Source organism: Oncorhynchus nerka, linkage group LG2 (genome assembly GCF_034236695.1).
Source record: "Oncorhynchus nerka isolate Pitt River linkage group LG2, Oner_Uvic_2.0, whole genome shotgun sequence".
Classification (NCBI taxonomy): Eukaryota; Metazoa; Chordata; class Actinopteri; order Salmoniformes; family Salmonidae; genus Oncorhynchus; species Oncorhynchus nerka.
In genome coordinates, this window is record NC_088397.1 from 82,148,827 (window position 1) to 82,164,893 (window position 16,067).

Sequence of the window (16,067 nt, forward strand, 5' to 3'; positions counted from 1 at the left end):
TTGTTATTCTTGTGTGTAAAAACAATCACCAGGGGAAAACATATGATGAATCCTTTTCCTGCTACAAAACAAACCAAGCAATGTTCTCAATGCCAGACACTTCATCCTGGACTGATCAATATAGGAATAACACACAGAACCTAGACCAGACCATAGAGATGGATACAGGGCATACCACACAGTTAACTACTTTAAAAAATGTACTTGCACATGGTATCACAGTCTTTTGTGGCAAGTTCAACCTCTATCCATCTCGATGACTCATTACATGTATGGGAAAAGAACTTGGCTGGGGAACAGGCACACAAACCCTGACCATCATCTGACCATGACTACGATCCTGCCTTCCCATTCAAGTGAACAGAAAACACCAAACAAGGGGAAGATGTAAATCTGTGAAAAATACTTAAAGTCTGAATATTCAAGTTTAATAGGATAATAATAAACAATAATAATAATAGTGAATAAGGGACATACAGTTTATTCAGAAAGTATTCAAACCCCTTGACTTATTATTATTTTTTTTTAATTTACAGCCTTATTCTAAAATAGATTAAATTGTTTTTCCCCCTCATCAATCTACACACAATACCCTAAAATGACAAAGCAAAAACAGGTTTTTAGAATTTATTGCAAATGTGCTAAAATTCTTAAACTGAAATATCAAATGTACACAATAATTCAGATCCCTTACACAGTACTTTGTTGAAGCACCTTTGGCAGCGATTACAGCCTTGAGTCTTCTTGGATATGACGCTACAAGCTTGGCACACCTGTATTTGGGGAGTTTCTCCCATTCCTCTCTGCAGATCCTCTCAAGCTCTGTCAGGTTGGATGGGGAGCGTTCAAGAGATGTTCAAATGGGTTCAAGTCCGGGCTCTGGCTGGGCCACTCAAGGACATTCAGAGACTTGTCCCGAAGCCACTCCTGCTTAGGGTCATTGTCCTGTTGGAAGGTGAACCTTCACCCCAGTCTGAGGTCCTGAGCAGGTTTTCATCAAGGATCTCTGAACTTAGCTCCATTCAATTTTGCTTTGATCCTGACTAGTCTCCCAGTCCCTGTCGCTGAAAAACATTCCCACAGCATGATGCTGCCACCACCATGCTTCACTGTAGGGGTGGTGCCAGGTTTCCTCCAGAAGTGACACTTGACATTCAGGCCAAAGAGTTCAATCTTGGTTTCATTAGACCCGAGAATTGAGTTTCTCATGGTCTGAGACTCTTTAGGTGCCTTATGGCAAACTCCAAGCGGGCTGTCATGTGCCTTTTACAGAGGAGTGGCTTCTGTCTGGACACTCTACCATAAAGGCCTGATTGGTGGAGTGCTGCAGAGATGGCTGTCCCCCTGGAAGCTTCTCCCATCTCCACAGAGGAATTCTAGAGACCTTCTCCCCCAATTATTCAGTTTGGCCGGGCAGCCAGCTCTAGGAAGATAGTGCTTCCAAACTTCTTCCATTTAAGAATGATGGAGGCCACTGTGTTCTTAGGGAGTTTCAATACTGCAGAAACTTTTTAGTATCCTTCCCCAGATCTGTTCCTCGACACAATCCTGTCTCAGAGCTCTACGGACAATTTTTTCCACGTCATGGCTTGGTTTTTGCTCTGACATGCACTGTCAACTGTGGGACCTTATGTAGACAGGTGTTTGCCTTTCCAAATCATGTCCGATCAATTTAATTCACCATAGGTGGACTCGAATCAATTTGTAGAAACATCTCAAGGATGATCAATTGAAACAGGATGCACCTGAGCTCAATTATGAGCCTCATAGCAAAGGGTCTGAATACTTATGTAAATAAGGTATCTGTTTTTTATTTTTGATAAATTAGCAAAAATGTATAAAAACCTGTTTTCGCTTTGTCATTATGGGGTATTGTGTGTAGATTGCTGAGGAAAAATATATATTCAATACATTTTAGAATAAGGCTGTAGCGTAACAAAATGTGGAAAAGTCAAGGGGTCTGAATACTTTCCGAAGGCACTGTACTTTAATTGTTGGTATGGGGTGCCAATAAAATAGCATTGATGTTTTTATTTGAAAAAGGAATAATGTTGTTTAGATGGACACCCTAAACAACAATAGTTAAGTCGGAAGTTTACATACACGTCGGAAGTTTAGTCGGAAGTTTACCTACACGTACGTTGGAGTCATTAAAACTTGCGTTTCAACCACTCCACAAATTTCTTGTTAACAAACTATAGTTTTGGCAAGTGGGTCAGAAGTTTACATACACTAAGTTGACTGTGTCTTTAAAAAGCTGGGAAAATTCCAGAAAATGATATCATGGCTTTAGAAGCTTCTGATGGGTTAATTGACATAATTTGAGTCAATTGGAGGTGTACCTGTGGATGTATTTCAAGGCCTACCTTCAAACTCAGTGCCTCTTTGCTTGACATCATGGGACAATCAAAAGAAATAAGCCAAGACTTCAGAATTATTTTTTTAGACCTCCACAAGTCTAGTTCATCCTTGGGAGCAATTTCCAAACGCCTGAAGGTACCACGTTCATCTGTACAAACAATAGTACACAAGTATAAACACCATGGGACCACGCAGCAGTCATACCGCTCAGGAAGGAGACGCGTTCTCTCTCTGAACATATTTTAGTGCGAAAAGTGCAAATCAATCCCAGTACAACAGCAAAGGACCTTGTGAAGATGCTGGAGGAAACGGGTACAAAAGTGTCTATATCCACAGTAAAACGAGTCCTATATCGACATAACCCGAAAGGCCGCTCAGCAAGGAAGAAGCCACTGCTCCAAAATCGCCATAAAAAAAGCCAGACTGCAGTTTGCAACTGCACATGGGGACAAAGATTGTACTTTTTGGAGAAATGTCCTCTGGTCTGATGAAACAAAAATATTACTGTTTGGCCATAATGACCATCGTTATGTTTGGAGGAAAAAGGGGGAGGCTTGCAAGCCGAAGAACACCATCCCAACCGTGAAGCACGGGGGTGGCAGCATCATGTTGTGGGGGTGCTTTGCTGCAGGAGGGACTGGTGCACTTCACAAAATAGATGGCTACATGAGGTAAGAAAATTATGTGGATATACTAAAGCAACATCTCAAGACATCAGTCAGGAAGTTGAAGCTTGATCGCAAATGGGTCTTCCAAATGGACAATGACCCCAAGCATACTTCCAAAGTTGTGGCAAAATGGCTTAAGGACAACAAAATCAAGGTATTGGAGTGGCCATCACAAAGCGCTGACTTCAATCCTATAGAAAATGTGTGTGCAGAACTGAAAAAGGGTGTGCGAGCAAGGAGGCCTAGAAACCTGACTCAGTTACACCAGATCTGTCAGGAGGAATGGTTTGAAATTCACCCAATTTATTGTGGGAAGCTTGTGGAAGGCTACCCAAAATGTTTGACCCAAGTTAAACAATTTAAAGGCAATGCTTCCAAATACTAATTGAGTGTATGTAAACTTCTGACCCACTGGGAATGTGATGAAAGAAATAAAATCTGAAATAAATGATTCTCTCTACTATTATTCTGACATTTCACATTCTTAAAATAAAGTGGTGATCTTAACTGACCTAAGACAGGGAATTCTTACTAGGATTAAAGGTCAGGAATTGTGAAAAACTGAGTTCAAATGTATTTGGCTAAGGTGTATGTAAACTTCTGACTTCAACAGTATATATACATGTTTTGTTTGAGTCAAGTAAGACAAATCTCTTTGTTTAGGCTCTTTCTACGATATCAACTGATACAGGCCACATTCAGAAGTAATCAAATTGTGAGAGAATTCTGACAACCAACTTCACAACACTCTGCATGCAAACTAGGTGTTCCCTCCCGTCCCTGATACATAAATTGTGCCTTCCTACATTTAAGACATTTAAGTCATTTAGCAGACGCTCTTATCCAGAGCGACTTACAAATTGGTGCATTCACCTTATGACATCCAGTGGAACAGTAGTGCATCTAAATCTTTTAAGGGGGGTGAGAGGGATTACTTTATCCTATCCTAGGTATTCCTTAAAGAGGTGGGGTTTCAGGTGTCTCCGGAAGGTGGTGATTGACTCCGCTGTCCTGGCGTCGTGAGGGAGTTTGTTCCACCATTGGGGGGCCAGAGCAGCGAACAGTTTTGACTGGGCTGAGCGGGAACTGTACTTCCTCAGTGGTAGGGAGGCGAGCAGGCCAGAGGTGGATGAACGCAGTGCCCTTGTTTGGGTGTAGGGCCTGATCAGAGCCTGGAGGTACTGAGGTGCCGTTCCCCTCACAGCTCCGTAGGCAAGCACCATGGTCTTGTAGGGGATGCGAGCTTCAACTGGAAGCCAGTGGAGAGAGCGGAGGAGCGGGGTGACGTGAGAGAACTTGGGAAGGTTGAACACCAGACGGGCTGCGGCGTTCTGGATGAGTTGTAGGGGTTTAATGGCACAGGCAGGGAGCCCAGCCAACAGCGAGTTGCAGTAATCCAGACGGGAGATGACGAGTGCCTGGATTAGGACCTGCGCCGCTTCCTGCGTGAGGCAGGGTCGTACTCTGCGGATGTTGTAGAGCATGAACCTACAGGAACGGGCCACCGCCTTGATGTTAGTTGAGAACGACAGGGTGTTGTCCAGGATCACGCCAAGGTTCTTAGCGCTCTGGGAGGAGGACACAATGGAGTTGTCAACCGTGATGGCGAGATCATGGAACGGGCAGTCCTTCCCCGGGAGGAAGAGCAGCTCCGTCTTGCCGAGGTTCAGCTTGAGGTGGTGATCCGTCATCCACACTGATATGTCTGCCAGACATGCAGAGATGCGATTCGCCACCTGATCATCAGAAGGGGGAAAGGAGAAGATTAATTGTGTGTCGTCTGCATAGCAATGATAGGAGAGACCATGTGAGGTTATGACAGAGCCAAGTGACTTGGTGTATAGCGAGAATAGGAGAGGGCCTAGAACAGAGCCCTGGGGACACCAGTGGTGAGAGCACGTGGTGTGGAGACGGATTCTCGCCACGCCACCTGGTAGGAGCGACCTGTCAGGTAGGACGCAATCCAAGCGTGGGCCGCGCCGGAGATGCCCAACTCGGAGAGGGTGGAGAGGAGGATCTGATGGTTCACAGTATCGAAGGCAGCCGATAGGTCTAGAAGGATGAGAGCAGAGGAGAGAGAGTTAGCTTTAGCAGTGCGGAGCGCCTCCGTGATACAGAGAAGAGCAGTCTCAGTTGAATGACTAGTCTTGAAACCTGACTGATTTGGATCAAGAAGGTCATTCTGAGAGAGATAGCGGGAGAGCTGGCCAAGGACGGCACGTTCAAGAGTTTTGGAGAGAAAAGAAAGAAGGGATACTGGTCTGTAGTTGTTGACATCGGAGGGATCGAGTGTAGGTTTTTTCAGAAGGGGTGCAACTCTCGCTCTCTTGAAGACGGAAGGGACGTAGCCAGCGGTCAGGGATGAGTTGATGAGCGAGGTGAGGTAAGGGAGAAGGTCTCCGGAAATGGTCTGGAGAAGAGAGGAGGGGATAGGGTCAAGCGGGCAGGTTGTTGGGCGGCCGGCCGTCACAAGACGCGAGATTTCATCTGGAGAGAGGGGGAGAAAGAGGTCAGAGCACAGGGTAGGGCAGTGTGAGCAGAACCAGCGGTGTCGTTTGACTTAGCAAACGAGGATCGGATGTCGTCGACCTTCTTTTCAAAATGGTTGACGAAGTCATCTGCAGAGAGGGAGGAGGGGGGGAGGAGGATTCAGGAGGGAGGAGAAGGTTGCAAAGAGCTTCCTAGGGTTAGAGGCAGATGCTTGGAATTTAGAGTGGTAGAAAGTGGCTTTAGCAGCAGAGAGAGAAGAGGAAAATGTAGAGAGGAGGGAGTGAAAGGATGTCAGGTCCGCAGGAGGCGAGTTTTCCTCCATTTCCGCTCGGCTGCCCGGAGCCCTGTTCTGTGAGCTCGCAATGAGTCGTTGAGCCACGGAGGCGGGAGGGGAGGACCGAGCCGGCCTGGAGGATAGGGGACATAGAGAGTCAAAGGATGCAGAAAGGGAGGAGAGGAGGGTTGAGGAGGCAGAATCAGGAGATAGGTTGGAGAAGGTTTGAGCAGAGGGAAGAGATGATAGGATGGAAGAGGAGAGAGTAGCGGGGGAGAGAGAGCGAAGGTTGGGACGGCGCGATACCATCCGAGTAGGGGCAGTGTGGGAAGTGTTGGATGAGAGCGAGAGGGAGAAGGATACAAGGTAGTGGTCGGAGACTTGGAGGGGAGTTGCAATGAGGTTAGTGGAAGAACAGCATCTAGTAAAGATGAGGTCGAGCGTATTTCCTTCCTGTATTATACTTATGCTACAATGTTAATTCCATTCTCCTGAGCCATTTACTTCATGCTCATATTCTTGTATTTTCTTATTTCTTATTGTTGTTCATTGTCATGAAGGAATCTGCAATTAAGCATTTCATTGGATGGTGTATACCATGTGTATCCTGTACATACAACTAATAAAACATAAAACTTCAAAGAGAGGGAACAAAGGGGAGTGAAGCCGAGTGTGGCATGCAAGGACTTCCTGGAATTCAAAATATCACAAAACTAACTACTACACGACAAGTACTACGCTACAGCACTACAGAATGACCTTCAAATCTTGCATGGAAATGCTGTATGCTCTTGGCAACATAACAGGCATGTAACTGTTTTCTCACATTATGGACATTTTCTCAGTGACTACATTAAAATGCCCCCTCAGGGATGAATAGAGATAGGCAACATTTTATTGTGTGGAGCAGAAATATTATTTCCTTATGGGAAATGACATGTCATGACCGGGGGGACAGGAAGTGCTGTTACTTACTGCCAGCCGTCGTCCGCCTGTATTCCGATTGACTGGAATCTGGCCAATGGTGGTGTCTGTGTCTCCACTCGTTGGACTTCCTCCTGAATGCAGTCAACCTGGCAACCAATCAGAAAACACAGTCATCAAAAGGTTGAATCTGGAGGAATTTGGTGGTCATCCAGAATTCCAAGATTAAAATTATATATCAATGTGGGTTCTTGAGACATTAAACACTTCTCCTAGCATTGTGAGATTTGACCATTTGCAGAGTGCGAATGAAAAAAAAGGACTACCTGTCTAATTCCAAACCTTCAACACTTGAGTCTGAAAAAATAAACATCTTAAATAATGAAGTGAAACCATAATATTTGCTTCAGGCAAACATGGGGAGTACTCTTTTGGGTTTTTCATTTTCCAGATGGCACGCTCTAAAAATTCAGCAAGCCCCATATGAGCTGTAAGCACAAGAAAAATCCATACTGCATCAGTGCAGTATAGTGCTTGGTTATTCCTTAAAACAATCAATGGTTAGGTTTAATACCCTCTGTAAATATGAGCCCAAGGTAAAAGTACATATTTTGACATATTGAGAAATTTAATATTGCACATTCAGTGGAAATCTGTCCTTTGGTCTGATGAGGCCAAATTTGAGATGTTTGGTTCCAACCACCGTGTCTTTGTGAGTAGGTGAACGTATGATCTCCACATGTGCGATTCCCACCGTGAAGCATGGAGGAGGAGGTGTGATGGTGTGGTGACACTGTGATCTATTTAGAATTCAAGGCACACTTAACCAGCATTACTACCACAACATTTTGCAGCGATACGCCATCCCATCTGGCTTGCGCTTAGTGGGACTATAATTTGTTTTTCAACAGGATAATGACCCAAAACACACCTCCAGGCTGTGTAAGGGCTATTTGACCAAGGAGAGGGATGGAGTGCTGCATCAGATGACCTTGCCTCCTCAATCACCGGACCTCAACCCAATTGAGATGGTTTGGGATGAGTTGGACCGCAGACAGAAGGAAAAGCAGCCAACAAGTGCTCAGCATATGTGGGAACTCCTTCAAGACTGTTGGAAAAGCATTCCTCATGAAGCTGGTTGAGAGAATGCAAAGAGTGTGCAACACTGTCATCAAGGCAAACGGTGGCTACTTTGAAGAATCTCAAATATAAAATACATTTTGATATGTTTAACACTTTTTTGGTTACTACATGATTCCATATGTGTTATTTCATAGTTTTTATGTCTTCATTATTATTCTACAATGTAGAAAAAAGTAAAAATAAATAAAAACCCTTGAATTAGTAGGTGTGCCCAAACTTTTGACTGGTACTATATTCATTGCTGTTGTCAAGGAAACAATAGTAGTACACACCCCCACGCACCCATTTCAGGATTTGAACCAGCAGCCAATTGGTTGCTGCACGCCAGTCCATTGCTGGGCCTTAACCATACTGCCACAGAAACTCTAGCTCCACTACTGTGATGTTACTGACTAATGTAACGTTAATGACTCTAACTTCACTGACGATACCATAACGTCACTGACTAACGGCGCTCGTAACGGCGCTCCTACCTGTATGCCTATGGAGGAAAGCTTCCTCCGGGGCACGATGTCCGCGAGGGGCTCCTCTGCCATCAGGTTCCCCCTGTTGGTGCCCGTCGTCTTCAAGGCTTCACGCTGGGAGTCGTTGGTGTCAGTCCCGGTGGTGGTGTGGTGGACGGTGGTGGTGGTGAGGGGTTCCCGGGGGGTGGCGACAGGGACGGGGATGGGCCAAGGGAGACCCCGAGCCAAACTGTTGGCGCGCGTGCTGTCGAGGCTGTCGGAGGAGTTGCTGTGGGCTTGGCTGGACTGACTGGTAATGGTCCTGCTGCGGCGATCACGCTCAGACTGGTGGTCCAGGTAGGTGTCCTGGGCTGACTCAGTGCTGCTCTGCACCGTCACAGAGATGTAGGGCTTGGAAGTGGTGCGGGGCGGCACGGGCGGTGGCACAGGCTTCTTACAGGTGGTGATGCATGTGGAGACTGAGAGAGAGAGAGAGAGAGAGAGAGAGAGAGAGAGAGAGAGAGAGAGAAAGCGAAAGAGCATGAGAGAGATTCCTATAGAGTATGTAGTGTGGACACCAATTTTGAAGGTTCCAAACTTCTTCAATAGAAGAATGATGGAGGTCACTGTGTTGTTGGGGACCATTAATTTTACTGAAGTGTTTTGGTTCCCTTCCCCATATCTGTGCCTCGACACAATCCTGTCTTGGAGCTCTACAGAATAATTCCTTCATGGTTTGGTTTTTGCTCTGACATGCACTGTCAACTGTGGGACCTTATGTAGACAGGTGTTTGCCTTCCAAATCATGTCCAATGAATTGAATTTACCACAGGTGGACTCCAATCAAGTTGTCGAAATATCTCAAGGATGATCAATGGATCCAGGATGCACCTGAGATAAATTTCATATCTCATAGCAAAGGGTCTGAATACTTATGTAAATAAGCTATTTCTGTTTTGTATTTTTAATACATTTGTCTAAAAACGTTTAAAAATATCTAAAAACATGTTTCCATTGTAGAAGATAATCTAATTGAGTGACTGCTGATACACAACCAACTTTCGAAATTGCACATTGCATATTCTATTATTCTAATTCTCAACAGTAAGTTGAGACCCTGACTGAGTCCCCCCCCCCCCCAGCTGCCCACCCCTGGTCTAATGCATTCAGTGATGAATATCACACATTGTGTACAATATATACATTTGTGCTCTTCCCAGACAGGGGTCAGGTGTGAAACTAATCCAAAATAGCTCAGTCAATCACCATGCAGGACAAAGTGTCAACGTGGCACTGTTGCCTTTTGATCACCCCACGTCAAGTCTTCCTCATGAAATAAGAGTGGGATGAGTGCACTTCACAAAACTTCAGTGGTTGCTGTGGGATCTCTACAATAGATAGATACAATGGAAACCTTACTTGACACCTAATGGAGGCTGTATCTGAAACCATCTATAGACTTGATAGGGCAGAGAGGGACAACCAGGATCTCGAACTCAAGTGGTGGTCAGGAATGTCATTGTAAACAATCCGAGTCAACTGACGACAGTTAGCCTGGTCCCTAATGACTAATCAGTGCCAAAACAGCATTCAAATCTAGGACTGGAGAAGTGACTTCTCAAATTATAGGCCAGCTGACAGGCAACCACATTGACTCAAAATTATCCTCAAATAATGTCATACAATTCTAGTCTAGCATCATGCTACAGACGACTCTGAGTGGATCTATTTTGAGTGTTTAAAAATCAGCATAGCTAGCTGCCTTTGACAGAGGACATCTGCCTCACCAAAACACCAACGTTTACTGTAGCCCAAATAATGGCTTTGACACAACTTTGCTTCCTTGTTTTCCACTCCTTATGGAGGGGATACGTAGCAGGCTTCTAGAGGAGGGTTAGTAAGGACATAGGCTTAGTGGGGGAGCTAGCATTTTTGGAGCTTGGGTTGGGTTTGGCAAAGGTCTGAATGTGCCAAAGGAAAAATGTTCACATGAATGTAACCAATGCGCATGCTGACATCACCGCCGCACAAGACAATGGATTTTGTCTGAGGACACTTTGCTTTGGTGTGTCCTAAGACGGCTCTGGACGTGTGTCAAGTTGTGCAGTCTCAAATTACTATATTTTAATACTATTTGAAAGTGAATATGAATTTAGCCTGGTGTAATTCTATCTTCCCAGAGATATTTATTATATCAAAAGTGAGTTGAACATCCTCAATGACAGGCAGTTGCAGCTGTAGGCTAGATGTAGCCTGTAACAAGCATTGGCATGACATGGCACAGTCACTTTTTGGACAGGCAGTTGCAGCTCTAGGCTAGATGTAGCCTGTAACAAGCATTGGCATGACATGGCACAGTCACTTTTCAATGACAGGCAGTTGCAGCTCTAGGCTAGATGTAACCTGTAACAAGCATTGGCATGACATGGCACAGTCACTTTTCAATGACAGGCAGTTGCAGCTCTAGGCTAGATGTAACCTGTAACAAGCATTGGCATGACATGGCACAGTCACTTTTCAATGACAGGCAGTTGCAGCTCTAGGCTAGATGTAACCTGTAACAAGCATTGGCATGACATGGCACAGTCACTTTTCAATGACAGGCAGTTGCAGCTCTAGGCTAGATGTAACCTGTAACAAGCATTGGCATGACATGGCACAGTCACTTTTTGGACATCGAAGTCAACATGTGATCACCTACAAAGCTAAATAGTTAATAGCCATGATCTCTTTCTAGCATATTCCCTGAGGTGTTTTTCCAAATGTTTCACCCTTAGCCTAAAGGAAACGTGTACGACTACGACAGCTTTTTTTTTGAATTAACATTGCTATGTTAGTAATATCTCCCTATGGCTGTAAATCTCAGCTACTTGAGAGGGGCTTTTTTGAACCCTACGAGCAACATAAACACGTGAGGGAGCTTGAAAGAAAACACTCAAAACAAAAGATCTGTTGTGCGGCTTGATCCACAGACTTGTAGCTTTATAGGACTTATAGCCTTTGTGTGTTGCGGCCTCACCAAATGATATGCTTACATGAGCTCACTCTCGTTTCACTGCAAAGCAGCAAGCTAATGTTTACACTGCCTCTCGTTGCTCTGTCAAAGTGCAGACTACAACCTCGGTAAGGTTTGTCTCAAAGTGAAACTAGTCTGCAGCATTTAGAAACTTTAAGCCATTGTATAACTCTAAAACTACAAGCAATGAATTCATAGTTTTAAGTCTTACTAAACAACTACAAACTACAACAGGAGGACAGTATCATATCTTTCAGATACTGGTTATCGTCTCATATTATCTCAAAGGTTATAATCGTCTCATCCTTATCTCACAGTGAGATACGATCTTTCCTACTCTTCTCACAGTAAATGTAAGGCACACCTCTAAAAGAGTGGTCGGGGCAAAAAAAAATGCATTGCACAAATAGTGCGTGAATCCCTATGGCAAGTCCAAGAGCAAGATGGGGAATAAAACAACAATACACAGAATGTTAGAAATAGATAGGTATCACATTGGCAATGAACACATCAGCATGATGGGTTGAACCCTCAATGAAGGATGCTCTTCGGAAATCTCTGGCCTTCACTATTCCATCACTATGAGGAACAACAACACTATACCCAGTTGCTCCTATCTCTTCTCATACTTTACACGTTGCCTCACCTCACACATATCTGGTTCAAATAGGGCAGCAACAACATTCATTCCCCACAACAGTAGAGCATTATAGCCGTACAACAACAACAACAGTACATAGCTTGTGTAAGGATGAGAATAAGTTAATCTTTCCAATGTAGTCATCACCATATCCAGTAACTACCTGGCTATACGGCCCCAGGAAAGATTCCTCACGCTCTGCCCGCCCCATAACTCACTCACACTAGTCTATGACCATAGATTGCCTTACAGCAAGGCCAACTGCTTTGGGAGAAAAGAAAGGATCCTTTTCTAAAAATAATCAGAAGGCAACACATGCTGTGGAGATGTACTGCCATGGCAACTGCTGTGAGTGGTTGGTTCCTTTGTGTTAGTTAGGTAGTGTGTCATATTGGTCTGTTGGTCAAACTTGATATTGCAAAGACCCTGTACCAGAGTAAATACATGGGTTATAAATTATAATCTATGTAATTAAGGAAATTATCTTATGCAGTGCTTACCACCTAAGTTTTAGAAAATGTATTTCAACAGGTAAGCACCATTCGACTGGTGCAAGATAATTAAGTAAGATTGTATGACATAAATAATCTTGGAAAAAGTGTTTCCCTGCTGTTTAATGCTATACAGTACCAGACATATACTATATTCCATAGTTTATAACAGACAGCCAGAGGAAGAGGAAGATGGTGCTGATAGTGGGACCAGTGACCACTGCCACCTCGAATAACAGAGATGTTCCCGGGGCTGGAAGGGTTTGCTGTCGTAATGGCAGCTATGTGACATGCTGGCTCTGCTCCAGATTCCATTCTGCAGTGTGTGTGTGTGTGTGTGTGTGTGTGTGTGTGTGTGTGTGTGTGTGTGTGTGTGTGTGTGTGTGTGTGTGTGTGTGCGTGCGTGACAGGATTTGGATGCCTTCCCTGCCCTATGGGTTCCAAGCACGCTTGCATCAATCGAAACAGAATTTACCCTTGGGTGGAAAACCCATAAAATCTGCTTTTCTTACAACTGGAAAATCATAAATGACCTCCTCTTCTCAGATTACCAAGGACTTGGACATCATTTATTTTGGGCTAGAGGGTTATTGACAACTATTCACACCTCTTGACTTTTTCCACATTTTGTGTTACAAAGTGGGATTCAAATGAATTGAATTGTCATATTTTATCAACAATCTACACAAAAAAGGGACATTTTTGCAAATACAGAAATAGATCTAATTTACATAAGTATTCAACCCCCTGAGTCAATACATGTTAGAATCCCTTTTGGAAGTGATTACAGCTGTGAATCTTTCTGGGTAAATCTACATTAAAAATATTTTTATATGTTTATTATTTTCAAATAAAAAATAAATAAAAAAGACAGTGATACAAACATTGACATTCATTGTACAGTTGAATGGGATGGCCAACTTAACTCACACATACACAAAATAAAACTAAATCCTATTAGTTGGTACATGCATAAGAAGGCAGCATATAGTCATTATAAGCAGTGTAGTTCTATTTTGGATCGGGAAATGTGTCATTGAAGCTGTTGGGTTTATGTCCCAACCTACAGTGCCTTCAGTAAGTATTCACACCCCTTGACTTATTCCACATTTTGTTGTTACAGCCTGAATTCAAAATGGATTAAATAAATACAAATCTCACCATCTACATACAATACCACATCATGACAAATTGAAGACATGTTTAGACATTTTTGCAAATGTATTGAAAATGTAATAAGTCTTAAGAGCTTTGCACACCTGGATTGTACAATATTTGCATATTACTATTTTTTAAATTCTTCATGCTCTGTCAAGTTGGTTGTTGATCATTGCTAGACAGTCATGTTCAATTCTTACCAAAGATTTGGCCTTTTGTTTTAGCTTATTGTCCTGCTAAAATGTACATTTGTCTTCCAGTGTCTGTTGGAAAGCCAGCTTTTCCTCTAGGATTTTGCCTGTGCTTAGCTCTATTCCATTTATTTTTATCCTAAAAGAAACTACATAGTCCTTGTCCCGATGACAAGCATACGCATTACCTGATGCAGCCTCCACCATGCTTGAAAATGGCACTCAGTGATGTTGGATTTGCCCCAAACATAATTCTTTGTATTCAGGACAAAGTTCATTTCTCGTCCACATTATTTGCAAAAACAGGTTCAACCACAAAGACCAGAGAGGTTTTCCAATGCCTCGCAAAGATTGGTAGATCGGTAAAAAAAAGCAGACACTGAATATTCCTTTGAATATGGCAAAGGTATTAAATTAGGCTTAAAATGGTGTATCAATGCATCCAGTCACTAGAAAGATAGTCATCCTTCGTAACTGAGCTGTCCCAGAGGAAGGAAACCGCCCAGAGACCTTATTTTGTACATAATACCTTCTCTAATGACTCTAATAAATAGCTTCTGGACATCAGAACAGCGATTACTCACCTCAAACTGGAGAAAGCCCGACGCAAATGATATACTGCTTCCCCGAGACTCAAATCTCCATCACCCATTTGAAGAAAAGACAGAAATACAGAGGAGGTCGGGGTGCATTGTGAGTATTTTGGGGTATGAATACTGAGCACGTCCACTTCACCATCAGACCATTTTATTGTATTGTGAGTATTTTGGGATATGAATACCAGAACCTGACCCCGGCTAGGTTTTCCAGATGCCAGGATGATTAGAACAATAAGGGATCTCTATCTCGGTCACACACACCACATCTTGTCTATGGAATGCCAGCTTTAGGTTTTTATCACCAAGTCATTGTCACCTCAAGCTATCTCTAGCAAAAACCATTTACTAGACCATATGCCGACACAAACTGCAGGAAGCTAAAGTGGAGACCATAAAGACACAGTATTAGTAGAACAGAAATATTTTACTATTAGTTTAATATTAATTGTTAACCATTCAAATCAATCAGGTAAATATATAATTTTTCTATCACATTAGACAAGTCAGTTAAGAACAAAATTCTTATTTACAATGACGGCCTACATCGGCCAAACCTGGACGACACTGTGCACCGCCCTATGGGACTCCCAATCACGGCTGGTTGTGATACAGTCTGGATTGGAAAATAATTCCAGGCTAATTCCAGAATGCTCTGTGCACTCATGTCATTTGATGAATGGAAAGGGACATCTGTTACAAAACACCAACATGTTTAATGACATTCGGTGATTGTCATTGGGTCAACACTGTTGTAGCCTGAATTAATTGATGAGTCTTGCTAACAAAGGATTATAGACATGTTATATACGTTATAGACATGTTATAGGGATATTATAGGCATTATACACATGTTATAAGAATATTATAGGCATGTGATAGGCATGTTATAGGCATTATACACATGTTATAGGAATATTATAGGCATGTTATTGGCATGTTATAGGCATACACATGTTATAGGAATATTATAGGCATGTTATAGGCATTATACACATGTTATAGGAATATTATAGGCATGTGACAGGCATGTTATAGACATACATGTTATAGGCATTACAGACATGTTATCGGCATTATAGACATGTTATAGATGTGTTATAGACATAGACATGTTATATACGTTATAGACATGTCATAGGCATTATAGACATGTTATATGAATATTATAGGCATGTTATAGACATCTTATAGGAATATTATAGGCATGTTATATGAATATTATAGGCATGTTATGGACATGTTATAGGCATTATAGACATTTTATAGACATATTATAGGAATATTATAGGCATGTTATATGAATATTATAGGCATTATAGGCATGTTATATGAATATTTTAGGCATTATAGGCATGTTATAGACATGTTATAGGCATTATAGACATGTTATAAGAATATTATAGGGATGTTATAGGCATGTTATAGGCATTATATACATGTTATAGACAATTTGTAAGTCGCTCTGGATAAGAGCGTCTGCTAAATGACTTAAATGTAAAATGTAGTTAAGCCCAAAATAAATACTGAGTGGAGTACAGCACAGAGTAGCAGCAGATCATCAACCCAGTTATGAAGCGGGACTAGACCATTTATCCAGTATCGGCTGCCATATTTTGATCAAATACCTTCTCTGCGTCAAGAGCAATTACCACTGCCTCAACTTTATGAT

The 16,067-nt window shown here is 42.7% G+C and overlaps 1 protein-coding gene across 4 annotated transcripts in view; it reads right to left on the reverse strand.

Moving 5' to 3' along the window:
* LOC115143478 (disks large-associated protein 4-like) overlaps positions 1-16,067 on the reverse strand; it is a 211,604-nt gene that overhangs the window by 16,511 nt on the left and 179,026 nt on the right. For all 4 annotated transcript variants that reach the window (XM_029683948.2, XM_029683956.2, XM_065003564.1 and 1 more), the window contains 2 exons: positions 8,334-8,782; positions 6,769-6,866 (listed from right to left, as the gene is read on the reverse strand). In XM_029683948.2, the coding sequence (XP_029539808.1) occupies positions 6,769-6,866; positions 8,334-8,782 (547 nt within the window). The remainder of the gene's footprint in view (positions 1-6,768; positions 6,867-8,333; positions 8,783-16,067) is intronic.